The sequence below is a fragment of the Chanodichthys erythropterus genome, chromosome 3 (assembly GCF_024489055.1).
Source record: "Chanodichthys erythropterus isolate Z2021 chromosome 3, ASM2448905v1, whole genome shotgun sequence".
NCBI classification, from domain to species: domain Eukaryota; kingdom Metazoa; phylum Chordata; class Actinopteri; order Cypriniformes; family Xenocyprididae; genus Chanodichthys; species Chanodichthys erythropterus.
The window spans coordinates 66,713,334-66,738,838 of record NC_090223.1 but is presented as its reverse complement, the minus strand read 5'-3'; the positions used below and the strand labels follow the sequence as shown (position 1 = coordinate 66,738,838).

Here is a 25,505-nt window from a genome sequence, read left to right as displayed (position 1 = left end):
TATTCCAAATGTTAATAAAATGTCTGCAAAGGGCCCTTTTGAATGGAGAAATATGACAACAATGTTGAAAAGCTGATTCAAAATTAAGTAAAAAAAAGAAAGAAAAAAAGATGTTCTATTTTAAAAATAATAATGATCTTGTGTACACTTATGTATACTCAAAATTGTTATTTTTACTTCACTACACCAAATTAAATTAAAATGTATTTTAAACTAGATTTTAAAAAAGTTACCTTTTCTCTGTTGTGGATACTTCTATACATCAATTAATTATTGACTTTGCAGCTTGAGGGAACTGTTGAAAGGAGATGAGAAGAACCCAAACGAACCGAGTAAGCAAGAAGACTGCGTGTCAGATGGATCTGACCTGGACGCAAGAGTTCAAAATCAGCCTGGGACTGCTCAAACTGATACTTGCCTTGAAAAGAGTGTTTTTATAACTAAAAAAAAAACAATGTGAAGACATAGAAATTCAAAAACGTAACATTAAAGATCACACTTTGTGAATTTGTGTAAAGAGTAAATAAAATAATTAATACAATTCATGAGGCAAAGGAATCAGAGCAGTTTTGTGCAACCTTTACATTGCCATTCCTCCTCAGTTTTGGGTGTCTAAAAGTATAAAAATGAAGAAGAAGAAGAAAATAGGTACATGCTGAATTTACTAAATTAATTTCACTGACTACCCCACAGACAAATTTAATTGGGAAACATAAACTGACAAAATCTATAACTTTTACATAAAGCAGGGCTCGACATTAAGCCTTGTCATGTGCTTGTCCTTTGGTCTTTGGTCATTCACTTGTCCAAGTAAAAAAAACAAAAACTTACATTTCCAGAATGAAAAAAAAAAGGATTGTAATTGTGCAAATGTAATTTATCCTCATCAGCGTTCTTTTAGCTTTTACTATTTTTTCCTTCAAAATAATTCATAGCTCTGCATAAAGTCAATGCAACTTAAATATGAAGTTGTGATTATTTATAAATCATGATTAATATTCATTATCATTCATTGCCTTTCTGTCATGATCTCTTTTTATCCTTTTTGTTTAAAGTTGCCAGAAAAGTAGATTTAATTCACATTTATTTGAATAGCATTTTTCACAATACATATCATTTCAAAGCAGCTTTACAGAGAATGCATGTAATTTATTGTCCAGTATATGTGGTTTCAGAAATGTACATATATAATCATGCAGTTAGCTAACAATGTAATAATTTAGGCAATTTAATTTACATACTGTATGTAATTTTAAGCATGCTTTTCATCAAACATGCTTCTTTACTCTGTCTCTTCCTTACCTTTTAGACAATCTTCTTTCAGTAGCATTTTTAATTTAAGTAAAGCCCCAGATATCATACAAACAAACCTGTTGCCACAGAGTGTAGGGTTAATGATAGATCTGGCAATTTACCGGTATGAGGAAAAGTAACATTACCAGTAAATTGAACAAAGAATGAAGATTAGCAGTGTTAGCAGATACATCACAAGATCGTGCTGACATTAGAAGTCTGTATTGAGCCAATCATAAAGCTGTGTCGGAGCTCCATGGCGATGTGTCCATTGGGCATTAGCAAGTTTGAACAGCAACTCTGCTGCCATTTTACTTGAGTTGAGGTCAGGAGAAAAGGAGAAGAATGTTTGAAGAAAGAAGTGAATGTGGAGAGCTGGACACTAATGAGTTCTTGTTTGATAAAGTCACTGCAGAGGCCAGGACTCTCTTAGTGTCTGTGCAAGTGAATGTGGAGCTCAAAATCCAGAGATTCTCAGATAAGCTCATATGCACAAACATGTAGGACAAATACTAAACCTCACAATTATTGAATTGGATCAGGTTAATTTCCCATGTTCTAAATTTCTCTTTCACTTCAAGATGAGATCAGCATGATGGATTCTGATGAAAGGATCCTGAGGATGATGCTCCTGCTGGAGTCATTCAGAGGGGAATTACACAAGAGAAGAATTAGGAAAGCCAGGATAACAGAAAAAGCGCAGCTTGACCTAGTTTAATCAGCGCATCCTGGCTTAGTCCGTTGCACGTTTTCTGAGTCAGGGTGATTATGTGCAGCTATGTCAAGCCAGGTTTAGATAGTTAGGATAAGTCCATTCGTCACTCTCTCCGGCCTTTCTAACAGACACCGTTTTCTTGTCTCTGCTCATTTTATTTCAATTTGAAAGGCAAAATGAAAACATACACTAACCCACTTGATACACATTTACACTTTTTTGCAGTCACTAGGACACATTTCTCAACACTTAGTTCACTTTTTCAGAACTCTTCACACAGTTCTCCTAACCAACTCTCATCTTAACAGAGAAGATACAGCTTTACTCTTAACCAACTCTCATCTTAACAGAGAAGTTACAGGTTTACTCTTGACCAACTATCATCTTAACACTGCGGTTACAGTTTTTAAAATGTTACACAGTTCCTGAAACTATGGCTCCATTTCTCAAAACTCTAAACCACAAAACACACACACAACATGCAAAACATCACATATATCTTGCAAAAGCAAACACTTCTAAAAATGCTATTATAAGACAGTAGACACTTTTCACATCAGTGTTAGTTTTTCTTGTTCAGAGAGCAGTGGCGTGGTCAGGAGTTTGTCACTGACAAAAACACTGTGTATAAATGTTCCACAGTTTAGCTCACATAGACTGATGTTGTGATCACTGTGTGAAGAGAGAACATAGATAACATAACAAATGTTTAAACTTAGAAATTTTACAATTTTATCCACTAAATGAGCTCTTTTCAAATTGGATGCTTGCTACAGGTCACAAGAAACCACTGTCGGTAAACACAATCCACCGTGCCATCTGCAGATGCCAACTAAAGCTTTATCATGCACAAAGGAAGCCACATGTGAACATGGTCCAGAAGCGTCGTCGTGTCCTGTGGGTCGAGGCTCATTTAAAATGGACTGTTTCACAGTGGAAAAGTGTTCTATGGTCAGACGAGTCCAAATCTGACATTCTTGTTGGAAATCACGGACACCGTGTCCTCCGGTCTAAAGAGGAGGGAGACCTTCCAGCGTGTTATCAGCGTTCAGCTCAAAAGCCAGCAGCTCTGATGGTATGGGGTGCATAAGTGCATACGGTATGGGCAGCTTGCATGTTTTGGAAGGCACTATGAATGCTGAAAGGTATATAAAGGTTTTAGAGCAACATGTGCTCCCCTCCAGACGACGTCTATTTCAGGGAAGGCCTTGTGTAATTCAGCAGGACAATGCAAAACCACATACTGCAGCTATTACAACAGCACGGCTTCATCGTAGAAGAGTCTAGGTGCTGAATTGGCCTGCCTGCAGTCCAGACCTTTCACATATGGAGACCATTTGGTGCATCATTAAACGAAAGATGACCACAAACTCTTCAACAGCTGGAAACCTATATCAGGCAAGAATGGGATCATATTCCAACACCAAAACTCCAGAAACTCATAACCTCGATGCCCAAATGTCTTCACACTGTTTTGAAAAGAAGAGGAGATGCTACACCATGATAAACATGCCCCCGTCCCAACTATTCTGAGACCTGTAGCAGGCATCACATTTGACATGAGCTCATTTTGTGCATAAAATTCGACACGCATAAAATCAGTTTAAACATTTATATTATCTATGTTCTATTGTGAATAAAATATTGGCTCATGTGATTTGAAAGTCTTTCAGTTTTCATTTTATTAAAATTTAAAAAACCTGTATCAACAAACTTGAAAAAACAACTAAAAAATTCAGTTTAGTGAGAACACACATTTCAGAGGAGAGTTAGTGTGTTTGCTGACGTCTGACTGTCACTGACACTTGAAAAGCAGTTTCACTTCCTTTATTTCACATAAAGTGACCAATTTCAGAGCCGCTGTTCAACACAACAGTTCAGAAGTGAAGAAAAGTCTTGAAATATTGTTTGAGGTGAGTGTTACATCTTTCTTTTTTTGTTTTCATCTGTTTTCAAAAACAGAGTCCATAAATACATACAATATTTTCACTTTTGAATGTAGATCTGTGAAATGTGAGATGGGAAAAGTAGGGCTGAATAATAATGATTTATAATTAACTGACACATAATTTGTGCTTTCACACATGTGCTGAAAACTACAGAGCCCCGCACATGACATGCAGGAAAAAAATAGTAGGCTAAATCGTGTGCAGGATTTATAAACCGAGGGAACAACTATGTAAAGTGTGCATCATGTGCGGGGCTCCATAGACTATATATATATATACTACCGTTTGGGATCGGCAAGATTTTTAATATTTTTAAAAGAAGATTTGTCTGCTCACCAAGATTGCATTTATTTAATTAAAAATACAGTAAAAACAGTAATATTGTGAAATATTATTACAATGTAAAATAACTGTTTTCTATTGAAATATAATATAAAATGTAATTTATCCCTGTGATCATTTTCAGCATCATTACTCCAGTCTTCAGTGTCACATGATCCTTCAGAAATCATTTTAATATGCTGATTTGCTGATCAAGAAACATTTATTATTATTTTCAATGTTGAAAACAGTTGTATACTTTTTTTTTTTCAGGATTCCTTGATGAATAGAAAGTTCAAACGAACAGCGTTTATTTGAAATGTAAAGCTTTTGTAACATTATACACTACTGTTCAAAAGTTTGGGGTCAGTAAGAATTTTTATTTTATTTTTTTGATAAGAATTTAAAGAAATTAATATTTTTTTTCAGCAAGGATGCATTAAATCAATCAAAAGTGACAGTAAAGACATTTAAAATGTAACAACAGATTATATTTATCATAGCATCATGAAATAAAAATGTAAATAACTGTTTTCAACATTGATAAATGTTTCTTGAGCAGCAAATCATCATATTAGATTGATTTCTGAAGGATCATGTGACACTGAAGACTGGAGTAATGATGCTGAAAATTCAGCTTTGCCAACACAGAAATAAATTACATTTTATATTATATTCCAATAGAAAGCAGTTATTTTAAATTGTAATAATATTTCACAATATTACTGTTTTTACTGTATTTTTAAATAAATGCAATCTTGGTGAGCAGACAAAACGTACTCGGTTACGGTTCCCTGAGATACGGAACGAGTACTGCGTATGGGGAAAGGTCTCCTTTTTCCCCGTTACTGAAGTCTTTTTCAATAACGCAGTGTAACTGCATCGTCATTGGTTCACTCATAGACAAGTTGTTGAACCAATGACGGCGCGGCATAGCTGCGCGACCTATGGCGAGAGAGCGCGCGAATATTCCCGCCGAAATGGGCGGGGTTTAGGGCTATATAAGCGGGCGTTTCGCCATAAGATATCAGGTCATTCGACTGAAGCGACGACACTGAAGCCGCAGCCTCGTGGCACGGCATTTAACGCAGTACTCGTTCCGTATCTCAGGGAACCGAGGTTACGTTAGTAACCGAGTACGTTCCCTTTCGATACTTCACTCGTACTGCGTATGGGGGAACGAATTCAACCGTGCCGTGCCACGGCAGGGAACGACTGGACTTGTCTTGGGCACCGTGAGGGAACCAGAGGACAAGTGAGAAGGCCGGAGCCGTCGAACCCTCGTTACACTACAAAAAGGGAGTTAACTCCCAGAGTGGCATGGAGCGGAGCTCGATAGAGGCCGCTGGATCATACCGAGAGGACCCGAGCTTGCAAGGTCGGGACGTCCAAATGATAAAATCTGACAAAAGTGGACGGCGAGGACCAGCCGGCCGCCTCACAGATGTCTTTAATCAAAACTCCACTAGACCAGGCCCAAGAGGAAGCCATTCCTCTAGTAGAGTGAGCTCTAACTCTTATGGGGCAGTCGAGGCCCATAGAGGAGTAACAAAGAGCAATAGCGTCGACTATCCAACGCGAAAGACGTTGCTTTGAGACCGAAGACCCCTTGGTGCGGCCACCAAAGCAGATAAAGAGCTGATCAGATTGCCGAAAAGGCTGTGATCGATCAACGTAGGTCCTTAATGCCCTGACAGGGCAGAGTAGTTCCAGCTCTTGCTCGTCTGACGGGGGAGGAAGCGCTGAGAGGGAAATAACCTGTGCTCTGAATGGAGTCGAGAGCACCTTAGGGACGTAGCCATGCCTAGGTTTAAAAACGACTTTGGAGTCGTTGGGCCCGAACTCAAGGCATGCAGGGCTCACGGAGAGGGCCTGCAAGTCACCAACTCGCTTAACCGATGCAAGTGCAAGTAGCAGAGTGGTTTTGAGCATCAGGGGTCTGAGGTCAGCTGAACACAGTGGCTCAAAGGGAGGCCCTTTGAGAGCTCTGAGGACCAAAGAGAGATCCCAGGTGGAAACAGTGAGAGGACGAGGAGGATTTAATCGCCTAGAACCTCTCAAGAAACGCACCACGAGGTTGTTTCGTCCCACCGACTGGCCAGCAATAGGAGCGTGAAACGCTGCAATGGCTGCTACGTAAACTTTGAGCGTTGAAGGGGTGCGACCCAGATTCAAACGCTCCTGGAGAAAAGACAGTATCGGAGATACGTCACACTCCACTGGGTCTATGTTGCGTGTAGAACACCAGTCAACAAAGACCGACCATTTCTGGGCGTAGAGGCATCTCGTGGACGGAGCTCTCGCCTGAGAAATGGTATTCAGCACGTCCCCGGGGAGGTTAGCAGGCTCCCGTCGAGGGACCAGAGGTGCAGAGCCCAGAGTTCTGGCTGGGGATGCCAAATCGTCCTGTTCGCCTGAGAGAGGAGGTCCCGTCTCAGGGGGATCGGCCACGGAGCTTTTTTGAAAAGCATGAACAGCTCTGAGGACCAAACTTGGCTCCTCCAGAGCGGGGCCACCAGGAGAACTCTGAGCTTGTCTTCCCTGATTCGTCTGATGACCTCTGGGATCAGAGCGATCGGGGGAAAAGCGTAAAGGAGGGTGCTGGGCCAGACATGGCATCTTCCTCTTTCGAGAAATAAATTAGGCAGTGAGAGTTGCCTTCTGAAGCGAAGAGGTCTACCTCTGCCTTTCCGAAGAACTCCCAGATTATGAGATCCGTCTGGGGGTGGAGCATCCACTCGTCTGAGGGGACATTGCTCCGAGATAGCATGTCTGCTCCCAAGTTTGTTCTCCCGGGTATGTGAGTCGCCCTGAGCGACTGAAACCTCGGTGATGCCCATTCCAGAAGACGCTTCGACAGAGCGCATAAGCGGCTGGACGAAAGACCGCCCTGGTGATTTATGTATGACACCACTGTCATGCTGTCCGACTGGACTAAGACGTGGCGCCCTGTCAGGTGTGCCTGGAACGCATGAAGGGCTCGAATCACTGCCAACATCTCGAGGCAGTTGATGTGCAGATGGCATTCCTCGTGAGACCACGAGCCGAAGGCCGGTCTGCCCTCGCAAAGAGCGCCCCAACCTGTGTTGGACGCATCCGTTGAGAGCACCGTCCTTCTGGACACCGCCTGTAGGGGTACCCCTTGGCTGAACCATACAGGGTTCATCCAGGGTTTCAGAGCTGCCAAACAGGCCTGATTGACCCTGAGACGCAGACGGCCGTGCCGCCAGGCGTGAGGAGGGACCCGGAACTTCAACCAGTACTGCAGAGGCCGCATCCGAAGAAGGCCGAGCTGCAGAACCGGGGAGGCGGAAGCCATCAGCCCTAGCATCCTCTGGAAAAACTTCAGAGGGAAATAGGCTCTGTTCCTGACCGAAGCCGCAAGCTGCTGAATGGCCAGAGCGCGCTCTGGAGAGACTACAGCCGTCATACGGACTGAGTCGAAAACCGCACCCAGGAACGTTATACGCTGGCTGGGGAGCAGTGAGCTCTTGGCAAAGTTGACCCTGAGACCCAGGCACTCCAAGTGGCTGAGTAACACGGATCTGTGATGCTCCAGCTCGGCTCGTGACTGGGCTAGGATGAGCCAGTCGTCGAGGTAATTGAGAACCCGGATTCCCATCTGTCTTAGTGGGGAAAGCGCCGCGTTCATGCACTTGGTAAAAGTGCGAGGAGCTAGGGACAGCCCGAATGGAAGGACCGTATATTGGTAAGCCACACCCTCGAACGCGAATCTCAAGAATCGCCTGTGATGGGGGGCTATCTGGATGTGAAAGTATGCATCTTTCAGGTCCAGCGAGCAGAACCAGTCCCCGGGGCAAACCTGCAGAAGGATCTGCTTCAGCGTTAGCATCTTGAACTTCCGTCTCATGAGGGAGAGGTTCAAGAGCCTGAGATCTAAGATGGGTCTGAGACCGCCATCTTTTTTGGGAACTAGAAAATAACGGCTGTAGAACCCCGAATTGCTCTCTGAGGGGGAGACTATTTCTATAGCTCCTTTCCTCAGAAGAGACGTGACTTCGGCTCGGAGGACATGAACGTTGTCCGTGTTGACTGAAGTCTGAAGCACCCCGCTGAAGCGTGGGGGCCTTCGGGCGAACTGAAGCGAGTAGCCTCGACTTATGGTTCCCAGAACCCAGCTTGACACTCCGGGGATGGCCCGCGTGACAAGGGGCTGAATGGTATCGGGTGACAGGCTGCCAATTGGGGGCCCATGCACCGGAGAGAGTGGAACAGGAACTTCGCTCTTTCTTAGAGAAGGTAGAATATTCATAGTGTTCGCCATAAGAATGGCGTTTTGCATGGACGCAGCACTGGGCCCAGTTAGCACAACACTGAACATATCTCCCACGCCCGGAGCTGAACGAGGCGGAGGGGGGGTGGAACGAAAGAGCTTTTGGGGTGGTCCGGCCGTGGCGAGACTTTGCCCCATCCTCTTCCTTCCTGAAACATCAGGAGGGCTTAGGAGGCATCGGGTCCAGCGTAAACTTAGGCCGGGGTCCCTGACGTTGCCTCGGGAAGGAGGAGCGCTTACGATGGTGCTGTTCCTTGGGTGGTGCTGCCTGAGAGGTAGAGGGGGCAGGTTTGTTCTGCTAGAGCGTTTAGGCAGGAAGTGTCGCATAGCCTGAGACGACTTGTGTGCTGCAGTAATTTTTTGAGCCACAAATGGCGCTCAAGCACGACCAGGCTGGCCATGGATCATCCAATGGCCTGAGCTGTGGCCTTTGTGGCACGCAGGGCTAAGTCAGTGGCACTGCGGAGGTCACGGAAGGCAGGTGCATCGACGCCGGACTCATCCAGAGAACGGAGGAGCTTCGCTTGAAACACCTGGAGAATAGCCATGGTGTGCAGCGCTGAGGCAGCCTGGCCCGCGGACGTATATGCTCTGCCAGCCAGGGCAGAAGTGGTCCTGCAGGGCTTGGATGGAAGGGCCCTCTTAGTTTTCCAACCCACAGCCGTGGGGGGACAGAGGTGAGCCACCACTGCTTCGTCCAGGGGCGGTAGATGCTCGTAACCCTTCTCTTTAGAGCCATCCACAGAGGTGAGAGCTGAAAAATGCATAGTACATAGGCGGGCAGAATACGGGGCGCACCACGACTTCGTCAGCTCGTTGTGAACCTCTGGGAAAAACGGTGCGGCGCGTTGACGAGGGGCCTGGCGGGAACCCGGCAGGAACCACTCATTGAGCCTGCTCCGTGATGGCTCCTCTGGCGGAGCCCATTCGAGGTCCAAAACCTCTACTGCTTTCAAGAGGATGCGGAAGAGCTCGGCATCCATACCCGGCTTGCAGTCAATGGGCTCCAGCGAGGAAAGGCGGGCGGGGTCAGAATCACCGGCCCAACCTTCGGTTTCAGAGGCCGCGAGAGACATGAAGTCATCAAGCGGCTCGTCCTCAGAACCGCCAAAAGAGATGTCGCTCGAATCTGCCGAGGGACGCAGCTCAGGGCGGGAGAACAGGACGGGGGACTGCTCTCTTGGGGGAGAGGGTGAGGCACGCGGGGAAGCCGGCGTGACGCGAGCGGCGAGATCGCCTTCACTGAAGAAGGCGATCCGCGAGCGCAGAGAGGCGAGACTCATGTTCTCACAGTGAGAACACGAGGTCCCAGTGAGCGCTGCCTCTGCATGGGGTCTGCCCAGGCAGCCGACGCACTCACCGTGTCCATCGTTGTCATGCAGAGGGGCTCTGCATGTGCCACACGAGTGGCGCGGCATTTGTTTGAGGGGCTCTTTTAGAGCGGCGAGGGCCGCTAGAGCGGTGAAAACCGCTGTTGGAAAGCTCTTTTAGAGCGGCAATAAACCGCGGGAAAATCGCTCTTTCAGGCGCGCCGGATGGCGGCAGGAGACGGGCTGGCAGGCGGCCGGAAGCGTGAAGCGGGCGGCTCGAGACGGTGCTCAAGGCGGCAGTCGACGAGGGCGCCGGCGCTTCTTCCTCGGCGAGCTCAGCAGTCCGCTGCGGGAGCCTCTTCGACGGCGGCGAGAGCTTCTTTCCAGGCAAGCTTCTTCAAGGCGGCGAAGGCTTCAGCCGGAGATCAGCGAGGAGCGATGTGAAGTCGTCGCTGAAGGAGAGAGAACTGAAATCCTATGGCGAAACGCCCGCTTATATAGCCCTAAACCCCGCCCATTTCGGCGGGAATATTCGCACGCTCTCTCGCCATAGGTTGCGCAGCTATGCCGCGCCGTCATTGGTTCAACAACTTGTCTATGAGTGAACCAATGACGATGCAGTTACACTGCGTTATTGAAAAAGGCTTCAGTAACGGGGAAAAAGGAGACCTTTCCCTATACGCAGTACGAGTGAAGTATCGAAAGGGAACTTCTTTTCAGTTGTTTTTTTTTTTTTCAGTTCATTTATGTAAGTGAGGATAGCAAAATAAAATAAACTGTGACATATTATACCCAAAAATACTTCATACAGTGGATTAGCAGGAAGATTTATACAAATTTGGGACCAAAAATTATTCAGGCACTTTGACCTGAACATGTTTTGCTGAAGTGTTATCTGACATAATTAAGATTAATTTCTGACACAGTTTAACTCTGAGATCTTGTCATATTTTATTACCATTTTTTTTTTAAATAAACTGCATTAATGAATGAAATGTTGAAGGTGTCTGAATAAATTTTGGTTTGACTGTATATATGGTTTATGAGGACACAACTGTGTGTAATGGGTCATGACACGTGTATTACAACATAAACATGTTTTATAAGAACACTTCATTTGTCCTCATAAACCAAATGACTTAAAAAAACCTACTAAACAATGTTTTATTACAGTTTTTCTCAATTGCTTAAATACATTTCTTGAAACTATGCCTCGTATTCTCAAAACAGTAAACACAAATCCATAACGTCTCACCCAATTCCCCAAACATCCTATTTTCAGGTCAAAATGAAGCTCTACACTCAAAACCATTCACTCTTGCTGAAAAAACCAAACTTTGCCCTCAGACATCACACACAAGCCCTCAAAAACACATACACTACAACATAGTCTTACACACTGGTGCAATAAATTCAAAACAACATTTCCAGAACTGGTAAGTTATGTTGCTTGTGGTTCACCCCCTCAAAAACCTTTTCACATAATGAACACAAAAGACACAACCAATGTATACATTGCACATTTTTATTCATTCATAACACAGTACAAAAATTATAATAAAATAATAAAAATTATTCCACCTCAGCAGCTCTTTGGTCTGGGTCAAGCCAGAGAATCTCATTCACATCACAATTGGCCCTAGCCAGGCAGCGGAGGTAAAATCCTCTACATGACTGCCTGATCCACTCCTGGCACGCATATGTCTAGGCAGGCTTCTTCGATAGCCTGGACGAGGTGAACACGGATATGGAAGGTTCTTCTCGGTCATACACTTTCCACCGGCATGCAGAAAAACACTCCTCTATTGGGTTTAGAACTGAAACTCTATCTGTATGTGAGGCAGTTTGATGCATTTCTTGTACAGTAGCAGTGCAACAGTGTACTGTATGTGTTGCCACAGCAGAGTACAGCACTCAAAGGTTACTGTACAGAGCAGTCTTTCCTCCTCTGATGATGGAGGCGATGATGAAACGACTCAAATTTGGCTGTACTCGTTGCCCAGCCTCCCTCATAGTCATACCATGGACAAGGTCAACTAGAGTGGCTCGAATTTCATCCGAGACTGCTCGTCTCCTTGCCATTCCCCTTCCTTGTTCTCGTCCTCCTTCTCCACCTCCTCCTTCTCCTCCACTTCTTCCTCTTCCTCCTCGACATATTCCTCCATTTCTCTGTGGATCCATTGTTCCAAAACTCAATGAACTGATTAGGGCCCTTTTATCTATCTATTGAAGGATCTGATTGATGTGTGTTCAATTTTGACTCTTAGTGTTTTCATCTGGGGAATTGTGTGCTAACTGAGCTCAAGCTGTGCTGACTTCAATGAACAGTATTGAATGCTAGTGCTTTCAAAATGACCACATGGTGTACGCAATAAGATATTACAGTTTTTCTTGATTGTTTACACACATTTTCTGACAGCATGTCTCATACTCTCAGAACTCTACACTGTAAAAAATGACCGTGATTTTAACAGTAAAAGCCCGTAAAAATGCTGCGGTGAAAAACTGTCAATTGGTTTACAGAAAGTTTCCGTACTATATACGGTAAATAACTGTAATATGTAATTTTATGGTAAAATACCGTTAAATTCACAGTTTTTGGAAGTGAAAAATAACAATTAACTGTAAATTGACATTCCCACAATTCCCTGCGTGACACTTCACATTTGATATATTTTGATATGTTTCTTCTTAGTTTTTCTCATTTTTTTCTAATCAGTTATGTACATTAGGGTTTAATGTTACATCTAATGTTGTTAAATTAATGTTTATTGCATTTTTTAAATTTCATGCATGCTACCATGATGGTGAATGATACTGTGTGCACCTTCTATATGTTAGTGTTGTCCTCCTCAGCTTGTGGAAAAGCTGCTTGTGATGAACTTTGATTCATCATGTGACTCTTATCACCACTGTGTTTGGTGACTGTCAGTGTATTATAAAGGTACAAAACAGATATTAGTACTTCATTAGGTTGGTAAATTAACATTATATCAGTTAATGAAATATGTTATTTTACCGTAAATTTAACAGTTTTTTTTTTTATGTTGCTACTGTATTTTTTACGGTAAAGTTCTGGTAACCACAGCTGCCGTTTTTTTACCGTAAATTTTACTGGGATTTTTTTTTACAGTGTACACACAAATCAAAAAACACACACACAATGGGCAAAACCCCTAAATTCTCCTGCAAAATGAAACTTTACATTCAAAACAATGTTCTTTCTTCTCAAAATGGTGTTTTGTTTTCAAATGACACACACAAACCATCATATGAATAGACATTTATAAGAACCAGTTAAACACTGATGTGCTCTATGTAAAACACAATGATGAATGGAAAACACTTCTTCATTCATCATAATGACTTTGGTCTTTATTTGATTCAGTGTTACACTTACTACAGACAGTACATACATAAGTGTGTTGTAAAATATTTGTAGTATATATATATATATATATATATATATATATATATATATATATATATATATAGTTTTTATAGTCAGAACACACAAATACACGGTAACAAATATATTTTATTTTTCCAACAAAAACAATGTACAGTGCACATCTCAATTAATGCAAAGTTGCACATACAGTGGTATACATACAAAACAACAGAAGAATTTACTCTATACAGTTACAGTAAAAAAAAAAAAACTATGCTGCTCTGCCTCTGTTTCCATTGTTGGCATCCATTGCTCCAAAACAGAAGAGCTCACCTGTTGCCCTTTTATGCTAAAGCTCTGTTTGCTAATTGTAAAAATGTGTGACAGGTGTTTGCCCATGTGATGAGTCAGTGTGCATATTTGAATGGCAGTGTGTTCCTTGTGAAAACAAGAGATTTTTCTGCCTGAAAATTGTGCCAAATGCAGAGAATTGTGTGTAGTGTTTCGAAAAAAGTGTGTTTTAGAACTGAAATGTGAGTGTAAAGCAGGAATTGTGCTTGTAGTTTAGCAGAATTGGTTCAGGGGGTTGGTGCATGAGTTACATGTTGTGGTCATTGTGTCTCAAGTACCAATATTTGTGTGTAAACAATTGAGAATTTATTTTGTGTAGAGTTCTGCAGTGACAGCTCAACAAATCTGACTCGTGTTAAAACAGGGGAGTAGTGTTTAGAGTTTAGGGAATTGGGTGTGCTTTTTGATAAATGGTGTTATGGTTTTGAAATTTTAGTTAAAAAGCCTGGTTATAGTGTTTTAGCAATTGAGAAAAACTGTAAAAAATGTAAAAATGCAGAATGTTTCCTGTGATGGTTAGGGTTAGGGGTAGAGGTAGTGTCGGGGGAGAGAATGTACAGTTTGTACAGTATAAAAACCATTACACCTATGGAGAGTCCTCACTGAGATAACAAAAAACAAACCTGTGTGTGTGTGTTTTAAAGACAGTGACAGGAAGAGCAGCGCATTGACTCTCTCTGGTTCGAGGCTGTGTAATATGGAGTGAATTTTGTCTCAAATATAATTCACGCAAGAAACATGATTCACACATGCATGAAACCTAACTCACTTGCACAAAAAACAAATCATGTGTGTGGAAAAAATATATACATTCACAAAAAGCAATTCACGTACACAAAATAAAGTTATATATTCATAAAATACATTTCACACACACAAAACAATTCATAGATATAAAGCTGTGCACAAAAAGTTTTGAATGTTTGAAACTTACGGGTTTCTCCTCACATTCGTGTGTGAATCAGCTTGGGTTTGTGTGTGTATTTCTGACACAATCCTGACACCAGACTCCTCCCACCCGGGTCATTCGTACTCTTTAGCCAATCAGATTGAAGCTTATCAATCGACCAATCATTATCACGTGAGGGCGTGCCTACCTGGGTGTTACATCATCAGCTGTCGCCCAGTTCAAATTATACAGAGAGGTACAGTTTGATTGGTTCATCTGTGTTTACTGAAGTAAACGAAGTTAGAGATCAGTTGAACCTATAGTTTATTAACTTGTTTAGTCCAAGTGTGAACATAAACATTTATTTTAGGTGTTGATGGATTATGTTTATGTAATAAAGAATTATTCATGTGCATATCATACAACGTTAGGATTTTACATTAATAAACTCCACAGAAAGCATAGCAATGGTTTGACTGAAGAGAGATGCTGTATATAAATAGACGATTATGAAAATAATGTTAATTTATTTATTGAGGATAGGGAAGAGCAATCAAGGTGTGTGATAAATATCATCTGCTATAATATAGTAATTGTTGTTTTAATAGCATGTGATCTGATCGAGTTTATCCCTCACACACACATACCCAGAGTGCTGTGCACGTATATAGTCTTGTAGATTACTAGGATTTACCGCTCTGACAGCGGCAGTGATGTCTCGTGCTTATACTTCAATGAGTGTCAGACATCACTGTCGTTGTCAGAGCGCGATCAGACCTCACTAAGCGAGTGCTGAACGCAGTTGGACATAGTGGTGTATTAGAGGTAAAAAATGATATAAATACTGTTCGGTTTCTCGCACAAACCAATCGTTTCGTGTCTTAGCCGCAGGGTTTAAAGGTGCCCTTGATTCAAATATTGAATTTACCTCGGCATAGTTGAATAACAAGAGTTCAGTACATGGAAAAGACATACAGTGAGTCTCAAACTCCATTGTTTCCTCCTTCTTTTATAAATCTCATTTGTTTAAAAGACTTCCGGAAAACACTCCGATTTCAACATAACACCGACTGTTACGTAATATTGACACCGACTGTCCACCCCAATATTTGCATAATGCCAGTGTTCAAATGCATTACACAAGGACAGCCAGTAACGTCTGGATCTGCACAGCTGATTAATCAGACTAGGTAAGCAAGAACAACAGCGAAAAATGACAGATGGAGCAATAATAACTGACATGATCCATGATATCATGATATTTTTAGTTATATTTGTAAATTTGTAAATAGCTGACAGACCACACTGGTTGGAGTTAAAAATCATCATTTGTGTTCTACTGAAGAAACAAAGTCACTTACATCCTGGCAGCTCTGGGGGTAAGCAGATAAACATCACATTTTCATTTTTGGGTGAACTATCCCTTTAAAATATCTGTGTAAATGCATCTATATGCCACTTCAGATGCAACTTCTGTTTCCTCTATTGCAAAGATGAATTTTGTTGAAACTTTTTCAATTTGATTGGCAACAGTCCTATTGTGTCTTATTATTTTAACTGAATTTGATTTATGAAATGGACATAAAAGATTTTGCATGTATAATTTGGTTTAAAAGATGATTTATAAAGGAAAAATTCCCATAAAAGGTACAAAATCAATTGAAACATTGGAAAAAAATAATTTGTTACTGCTGTGAACTGACCATCAAGCAGAATATGAAGAGTATTAAAAACTCCTGAGTCAGCTGTCCACGGCAGACCCAAACCTGCCAAGGTACCAGCACAGTTACACGCTCAGAAAATATCATTTAATTGTCTTTACGGATTAAAATCTCAGATTGATCTAACGTTTTTGTCAATGTTGCAAACCCCTAGTCACAGCAGTGTGCACAGCAAGCATTATTTCCTCTCCATTTTGGACAAAATGGGACATATCTGATTACCACAGCATTTGCTTATATCTGATAATAGTTAATAAATTATAGGTTCAGCTGATCTCTAACTTCGTTTACTTCAGTAAACACAGATGAACCAATCAAACTGTACCTCTCTGTATGATTTGAACTGGGCCACAGCTGATGATGTAACACCCAGGTAGGCACGCCCTCACGTGATAATGATTGGTCGATTGATAAGCTTCAATCTGATTGGCTACAGAGTACGAATGACCTGGGTGGGAGGAGTCTGGTGCCAGGATTGTGTCAGAAATACACACACAAACCCAAGTTGATTCACACGCAAATGTGAGGAGAAACTCGTAAGTTTCAAACATTCAAAACTTTTTGAGCTTTTTGAGATACCCCTCTCGGCAAGTATTCTCGTAAACACATTCAGTTATGTCTTAATTGAACGAGGTGAGAATTCGGATGTGTATCTGTCGGATGTGAGTGTGCATGGGGTCTTACTCTTAAAGTGACAGCAACCTATAAATACCTGCTGTTGTCTGCCATGTAAATCAAACATTATAACACAACTTTAACAAAGATTAATCTATATCAAATTTATACAGTGAACTGTGTCATTTTACATTTAATTATTACTACAGTTAGACCTTTTTATTTGTAACTTTGTTATTTATCTATGCTTGTAATTGATGTACAGTATTTGTTCTTTTTACAGTCTCTTCAGTTTCTGCTGTGGTATCAGAGTATTTAAAGTGGGTTATAAATAAAGTAATAAATGCAAAGTTATCCCCCACCACCCAATTTTTTATTTTATTTTTTTGTGCTGATCCGAAAAAAAAAAAAAATCACAAAGTATCATTTTCACTTCACAAAATAAGTGTTTCATTTTTATACAGTAACTGACTTTCATAATGCTATTACTATGCAACTTTTGATTTGCATCTCTTTTCGTTCAGTTTAATACATTTGTCTATTATTTAATCCACATTTTGATTTGTAATTTGTGAACACAGATCAGGACTGAGTACGAGGGAAAAGAAACAGTCAATGACTATAATATCAGATTGATCAGAAGAGAGACAGGTGACGTCAAATACAGCATTTTACATTACAGTTTGACATGTGATACTGTAAACAGATGGTAGAGACTGACACTTTACTGTAACGCACTATGGTTCAGTGAGAACATTTACTGTATTGGCAGCAAACTCTGTTCTAGCACAGAACATCATGACCATGTCATACTGACTGTTAAAGGACAGTAAAGAAGATCATACTGTTGTGTTTCAGTGATTAAACCAAATGTTCTCATTACATATCACAATGATCTTGTGTTTGAAACAGTGATTATGAAGAATGAAAATATGTACAGCTAGAATGAAAGCATTAGGTCAGGTTAGTGTTACAAGATCCGTTTGGATTTTTGTGTTTTGAAAATGTACAGCAAATAAAAACCCTGCACAAAGCAGACTGTGATAAGCAGGACGAGGCCGAGGGCCGTGAGAAACTCGAGACCGGTGTGGCACACAGCTGACACTCATTAACACTCGCCCCTCAGCCTCATCGCCACACAGTAATTAGGAGTTTACTGAGGCAAAAGACATATTGGACCCTAATCTAAAATCTCAGAATTATTTATGCAGTTGTAACTGTGGTGAAAATGCTTTCATTGCACATCTGAGCTTCATTAAAAACACTGTAAATAATAAATCTACATGCACTTCAGATGCTGCTTCTGTTTCCTCTGCAGTGCAAACATGGATTTTGTTAATACTAATTTAATTTGATTGATAACAAATCAATGTCTTGTTATTCTAATTGCATTAATTTAATACATGTAATACTTTACATGAAAGGGACTCGTACATTAACATTTGCCAACAACAACATCAAATCTTTTGTCACTTTGAGAAGGGCAGTTTCAGTGCTATACAGACCTAAATCCAGACTGAAATTGATCATGTTGTTTTCATTTAAAAATATATACAAATGTGTATATATCAAGTTCTTGAATTAATTTCCATCACACATTTATGAATGATGTTACATGTATTTATGGATCGTTGAATCTGCATTTGTGAATCGTCTCACGTATGTGGACAGCTCTGAATTTGTGTGTGGTATTTTTGAGACCGTCAGTTAATATTCATAAATATCTTTTTGTAGGATGTTCTGTTTAGCCAATTGTGGTGAGCTTTTAGTCCACCAATCAAAACGCTCCTTACTGAACAGACTCAAGAAGATCAATGCTGCACTTGTACTGTGCATTGGTCCATGATCGAGTCCTTTATATAAAGACATTTTAATGGGTGCTCCCTTTTTTAGCACCTGATTATAATTTCTATAAAATCACATTATGATTTATATCATTCACACAAAATACAGTTAGCCTGCTGTCTTATACACCAAAGCTGCACATACCCTGTTTATTCAGATCAATCTGTAATGTTATTAAACAAGTGTTAAATGTCCAGATATTTCATTTAATAACAATAATTATGTAATGTGTTCTGTTGCTGTTATAGTAGTAATATTATCAGGTTTGCAGTAACTTTTGATCAGGCATTAAAAACATCTACCTCCACCTGAGGGTTTTTTTGTTTGTTTTTGAACACTAGACCAGGGCTGGCGATTCCACATTCAGTTCTTTCTGCACAACTTACTGTATAATACCATGATAAACTCCTTTTGAATATCCTCATTAAAGGTACACACAGGCTTCATTGACATCTTCATGTCTGACTTGATCTCCTCCGCGCTTTCTAATATCCCGCCATTACTAACTGCAACGAATGATAACGAATTGTGATTGGATGGTAATTTTGTTCTCCAAAATATACTATGATGAGATTGGCTACCTTTGTTTAGGCTATTCTCGCACGACAGAAGATTGATACTTGCTTTTATGATCATCTAGCAATAAAGATGAAATACAGGGCAAAACTTTTTTTTCATAATAAGTTGAGACACTAAAAATAGATCTTTTTCTTTGTGTCCTGCAGCTGTGGACGGTGAAGGACGATGGCATCTGTGAAAGATCTGCTTGAGAAATCACTGAATGAACTGGTACAAGCTGAACTGAAGGAGTTTCAGTGGCATTTAGTGAACGATCATGAGTGTATATCAAAGTCTGAAATGGAGAATGCAGATAGGTTAGACACACTGGATAAGATGGTGGCACGTTTTGGAGCAGAAGAAGCTGTGAAGATCACCGTGAAGATCCTGAGGAAGATGAACCAGAATAATCTGGCTGAGCAGCTAGAGAACAAACACAAGCAAGGTAAAATTAAAATGAACTTGTTAAATGTGCTGTTTAAAATATAAATAAAATGTTAAATGTGTTGTACTATTTTTCTATAACTGATGTCTCACAGAGTGAATGTTTAGAGAATAAGTGAATAACTGCATTTTTAGCTGAATCTTTCATCTCTCTGTTTTGCTGATGTGTTTGTGTGGTTTAATGTCACAGTATTTTCATTCTCATCTCTCTCCACAGCTCAGGCTGAGGACAGTATTGAGGATCCTGCACTTGTTGGACCCAGTTCAAAACCGCTGCAGGGTAAATAATGATCACTGTCTGTACAGAGAAACCCCTGTAGGCCATAATGTAGGCCAGATCAGATGCTCTTGACCACTGCATGTTGTAAATGATTAGTGTTGAATCAGTCTTTCAATGGGCCTAGATTGGTTCCCAACCTTTTAGTGTCGTTCCCCCATAGACATTTAACATCTTTCTGCAAACTCCCTCTCTAACACTCAGACTGCAGTCACACCTTTTCCATTATGGGACAATATTTGCCCCCATAAATTGATTTACAGGTGCATTTTTACCTTCATAAAGGCAAAGTTTTCTAACCATATTAAATGTCATGTTTTATATCATATTCTTACAATTCCATTAATTATATTATTAATATAATAAATGAAGCAATAAATTGAGATACTTTGAAATATTAAACAAACTGCCAGTAGGTGGCAGCAAGTCACTGTCTTAATGAGTGAGTCATCGAGTCGTTCATTCTTTCAGTAATGAATGGGTCAGTGAATCATTGACTCATTGAATCGTTAACATTAATGATGCAAAACACCGTGTTAGTGATCTTTCAGGCTCATTATAAAACTGTAGCAGGACAGATGAAACTATGGCAGGTAACCACTATAGTAAAATTAGCCATTTGATACAGAGTGATACAGAGATTTAAAAAATGTATTTAGATACTACTTATAGTACATTTGAACCCATAGTGTACTACAAGTGGTCTCCAAATACATTTTTTAAATACAGAGATAGTATATTAAAAGCACATTTTAGTTCATATTTTATGGTGTCTCAAAATAGCACAGTTGAGTACACATAGATGATGTTAAGATTCTCTTAATTTACTAAAAATTCTTTTTTAGTAGTTCTTAAGTACAAAATTAGTACACGAAAATAGAGCACATTATAGAAGTGTACTTTTTTCGCCTGGGTACATCGCAATGCTGATAAGCCATGTTCAGTAACAACTTTTGAATGTGAAATAAAAAGTAAATGTTGTGTTTGTGATATAGTACACAACCACGGATCAGTTGTGCACTGCAAACGCGGCATATGTGAATGCACAAAAGCGCGTGCTGCTCCTGCATCGCATGCACATAGGCATGACGGTGGTGCTTCTCCGCTCTAATCCCTGCGTTGTCTTTTTTGGTCGATATTAACCAACGTTTCATTTCAACAAAATAATACCCAAAGCTTAAAGCCTAAAGAATTACCTATGTTAGGGTGACCATATTACCTATGTGCACATGTCTGAATGTTTAATATGGTGCTGTAAATTGATCTGCTGCAACTAAAGCTGTTGCTAATATGTCGTTAATCTGTCGTAATTACATAAAATTAAGGAACAATAGTTGCCCCCTTAAATTTATTTTCCAGTGTAATTTTTTTGCTTTATAAATTCAAAAGAGAAATATGCAATAAGTAATACTTCAGTCTTATCTTACTATATTACCTACATAATATTAGTTTATTTATATATTTAGACTTTTTTTTTTAACCCTTAAACAGGCAAGAGTGGAAAATGATAAGCAAAAAACATTTTCATGTCATTTTTTATATCATCTGAGCTTAAGTAAAACATATCCAAAAGAATTTTTGAAATATTTGATATATTTTGGATTTTATGAGTTGTGACTCCCAGGTCACGTTGCCTGATTAGGGTATAAAAAAAGGACCAAGTCATTAATCTGTTAACTGTTACTGGCCTACTTGCCACTGCATGCTTAAAACAATTATATCCTATACTTTACCTGATGTAATGTTGACAAATTATATATCATTCAAAAGCTTACGAACTCAAGATTCAGCCTGTGAAAACCATTTTGAAATCGGACCTTGCTTTACCATAAAAATGGTACTTTAATTTCTTTTAGCAAGCTCCTCACCTAGTGGGTGGTGTCAGGTTTTGTATTACACAATTTATTTGAACTACTTTATAAAAAAAAACTTTTCTAATCTTGACAAAACACATATCATCGGAAAGTTCTGAGTCTCACGGTCTCATCTGCCAACTGTTTTTTGATATTGAGACTGAAATGTATAAATTTGATACAGGAGAATGCATAAAAAAACACCCAGTGGCTATTTTTGGTACAAAACCTAAAAATCTCATGGGAAGTTACATTTTGTGATATCAAATTAAAATTTAGAACACAAATTGGATAGACATATGACTTTGATTTGATAGTAATTTTAGAGTAAAAATTATTTTGTAAAATATACATTTTATATAAAATATTTACAGTACAGTCCAAAAGTTTGGAACCACTAAGATTTTTAATGTTTTTAAAAGAAGTTTCATCTGCTCACCAAGGCTACATTTATTTAATTAAAAATACAGTAAAAAACAGTAATATTGTGAAATATTATTACAATTTAAAATAACTGTGTACTATTTAAATATATTTGACAAAGTAATTTATTCCTGTGATGCAAAGCTGAATTTTCAGCATCATTACTCCAGTCTTCAGTGTCACATGATCCTTCAGAAATCATTCTAATATGCTGATTTGCTGCTCAATAAACATTTATGATTATTTTCAATGTTGAAAACAGTTGTGTACTTTTTTTTCAGGATTCCTTGATGAATAGAAAGTTCAAAAGAACAGCATTTATCTGAAATACAAAGCTTCTGTAGCATTATACACTACCGTTCAAAAGTTTGGGGTCAGTAAGAATTTTTATTTTTATTTTTTTTTAAAGAAATTAAAGAAATGAATACTTTTATTCAGCAAGGATGCATTAAATCAATCAAAAGTGGCAGTAAAGACATTTATAATGTTACAAAAGATTAGATTTCAGATAAACACTTCTTTTGAACTTTCTATTCATCAAATAATCCTGAAAAAAAATATTGTACACAAATATTTTGTACAATTGTACACATTAAATGTTTCTTGAGCAGCAGATCAGCATATTAGAATGATTTCTGAAGGATCATGTGACACTGAAGACTGGAGTAATGATGCTGAAAATTCAGCTTTGCATCACAGGAATAAATTACTTTGTCAAATATATTCAAATAGAAAACAGTTATTTTAAATTGTAATAATATTTCACAATATTACTGTTTTTTACTGTATTTTTAATTAAATAAATGTAGCCTTGGTGAGCAGACGAAACTTCTTTTAAAAACATTAAAAATCTTAGTGGTTCCAAACTTTTGGACTGTACTGTAGAGTATATTTGATTTACAGTAAATGTAATCATTTTTTGAAAAACAAGACCAAACTTATGTCTATATTCCAAAACATTCTTAAATTACAACCATTTAAATTTAGTGTAGTGTTACGTATATTCTCAAAAAGGGGAGCAACAGTTTTTTTAATATGGTTACCTTAGACTTTTCTACTCTTAGGGTTAATCCCTTTTTTATACCCTAAACAGGCAACGTGACTCAGGAGTCACATACATTTCAAAACGTGCTAAATAACAACATAAACAACATATGACAAAAAATTTTTCTTCAGCACCCTAAGACATTGTTCAGAATTAATGTTAGCAGTAATATAATTTTTTTTCCCAAAAGAAAAGTAAGTTTAATATATAATTATCTACTTCAAAATCTGAATGTTCTCCACAACTGGCAGCCATGTTGGATTTAGATCAGGCTGACTAATAGATCACTGAAAACTTGAAGCAAATCATGTGACCAGCATACTTGAGACAGACCAGGCATTGATAAATGATAAAAGGATTTAATAAAAAAATTGTTCTTATGCCCCAAAAAAGACAATAAAAACTATGTGACTCGTGAGTCACGTTGCCTGATTTAGGGTTAAACAACAGCGGTGGACAGGGGTCAGCATGGCCACCCTAACTGGTCTGCAGCTATGCAGCCCCATACGCAACAAACTGTCATGGGGTCCGCCCATGACCCTGTTGCTGGTTTACCGCTGTTCCTACTTTGGACCACTTTTGACTGACCACTGCAGACCGAGATCATCCCACAGGAGCTGCAGTTTTGGAGATGCTCTGACCCAGTCAACTAGCCATTACAATTTGGTCCATGTCAAACTCACTCAAATCCTTACGCTTGCCCATTTTTCCTGCCTCTAACACATCAACTTTGAGAGCAACATGTTCACTTGCTGCCTAATATATCCACCCACTAACAGTTGCTGTGATGAAGAGATGATCAGTGTTATTCACTTCACCTGTCAGTGCTCATAATGTTATGCCTGATCAGTGTATATTGTTATCGTGAATTAACCCTCTGGAGTCTGAGGCTGATTTGGGGCCTGGAGAAGTTTTGACATGCCCTGACATTTGTGCTTTTTTCAGTTGTTCATAAACATATTAATGGAAAAAGTGTCATTACACTGTATTCAGCACAAACTAGGCTACAATAATATGTGAGGAACATGTATGTACATGTTTGTGTTTTTGAAGGAATAACATTTATGCGTGGTTATTGAAAAAACAAAAAACTTAAGTCACTGAAATAAGGCCAAAAAAAGTATAGTAAATCTGTGTTCACAAGACTTTAGGGTATTGGAGGTTGTAGACTAGAGTTTTTGCTTCAGAATTATGTAAAAATTATGCTGCCTACTCCTTCATATAAAACAATATATTGATTTAGTTTTTGTAAGACACTTTTTGCCAAGAAACACAGTATGCGTGGAGGCGTGAATCACCACTGAATAATGGGCCATTCTCACCTGAGAAGACAAAAGAATTGGATAGTAATGAGCTGAAATGACTTGCATATTAATGAGGCATTTCAGTCAGGTAGGCTGTGAAAAAAACCTTCTGTGATGTCTCAAGCTCATCATGATATATGAAACATACAGAAAAATATTATTACAATATAAAGTAATGGTTTTATATTATACTTTAAAATATAATGTATTTCTGTGATGCAAAGAGTCTGAATATAGGCTTTTAGTTTAAAAGCATGCACATTTGGAGAAATATTGGATTCTCATATGCTTATGTCAATTTTCTTATATTATATTTATATTATATATAGAATATTAGATATATTTATTTAATATTCATTGTCATTACTATGAGCGCTGGTGTTTTCAATTCATCCTTGAAGTCGGAGGGCTCTCTGTGCATTTTTAGTCCACAAATTCATCTAAAAGAAGAAGAGGCTATTCCATGAATGGAGTTTCCAATTCATACTGCAGCCGGAGGGCGCTAAAGAAACAAAAACTCATCTAAAATTCATCTATAGAAAAAAAGAAAACAGGAACTAACTGCATGTCTTCTAGGGCTCGCTAACCATGACTTTTACATCCAGATAAACACTTTTCAAGACAATAAATACACGATTGAGACGATGAATGCATGTATTGCCTCTGAATTAGCGTCTGAATAGCGCTGGCTCCGTGGGCGTGGCCGCATTAGCGGATAATGAGCTGAATCACGGACTTCTGACATGGCTCTCTTTTCATACAGATTACATAAACACAGAAGGTTTGTTTTCGATTTGACTTACATGATTTAAAACCTGACATCTTAACGTTTTTTTAGACATAAGTTTAATTTTTCTGTGATTAGTATTCACTAAGTTACAGTTCATTTTCTGAGAACTATCAGATT

At 39.4% G+C, this 25,505-nt stretch overlaps 1 protein-coding gene across 3 annotated transcripts in view; it reads left to right on the top strand.

Annotated features, from left to right (window-relative positions):
* The first annotated feature begins 3,795 nt into the window (after positions 1 to 3,795).
* LOC137006130 (NACHT, LRR and PYD domains-containing protein 3-like) overlaps positions 3,796 to 25,505 on the top strand; it is a 65,060-nt gene continuing 43,350 nt past the window's right edge. Inside the window, exons 1-4 of one of the 3 annotated variants that reach the window (XM_067366642.1) lie at positions 3,858 to 3,921; positions 17,431 to 17,500; positions 19,420 to 19,697; positions 19,914 to 19,976. In XM_067366642.1, coding sequence (XP_067222743.1) covers positions 19,439 to 19,697; positions 19,914 to 19,976 — 322 coding nt within the window. In that variant the 5' untranslated portion in view covers positions 3,858 to 3,921; positions 17,431 to 17,500; positions 19,420 to 19,438. Of the gene's footprint in view, positions 3,922 to 15,689; positions 15,704 to 17,430; positions 17,501 to 19,419; positions 19,698 to 19,913; positions 19,977 to 25,505 lie in introns of those variants that run through there. The other 2 variants (XM_067366635.1, XM_067366651.1) reach the window with 2 other exon arrangements.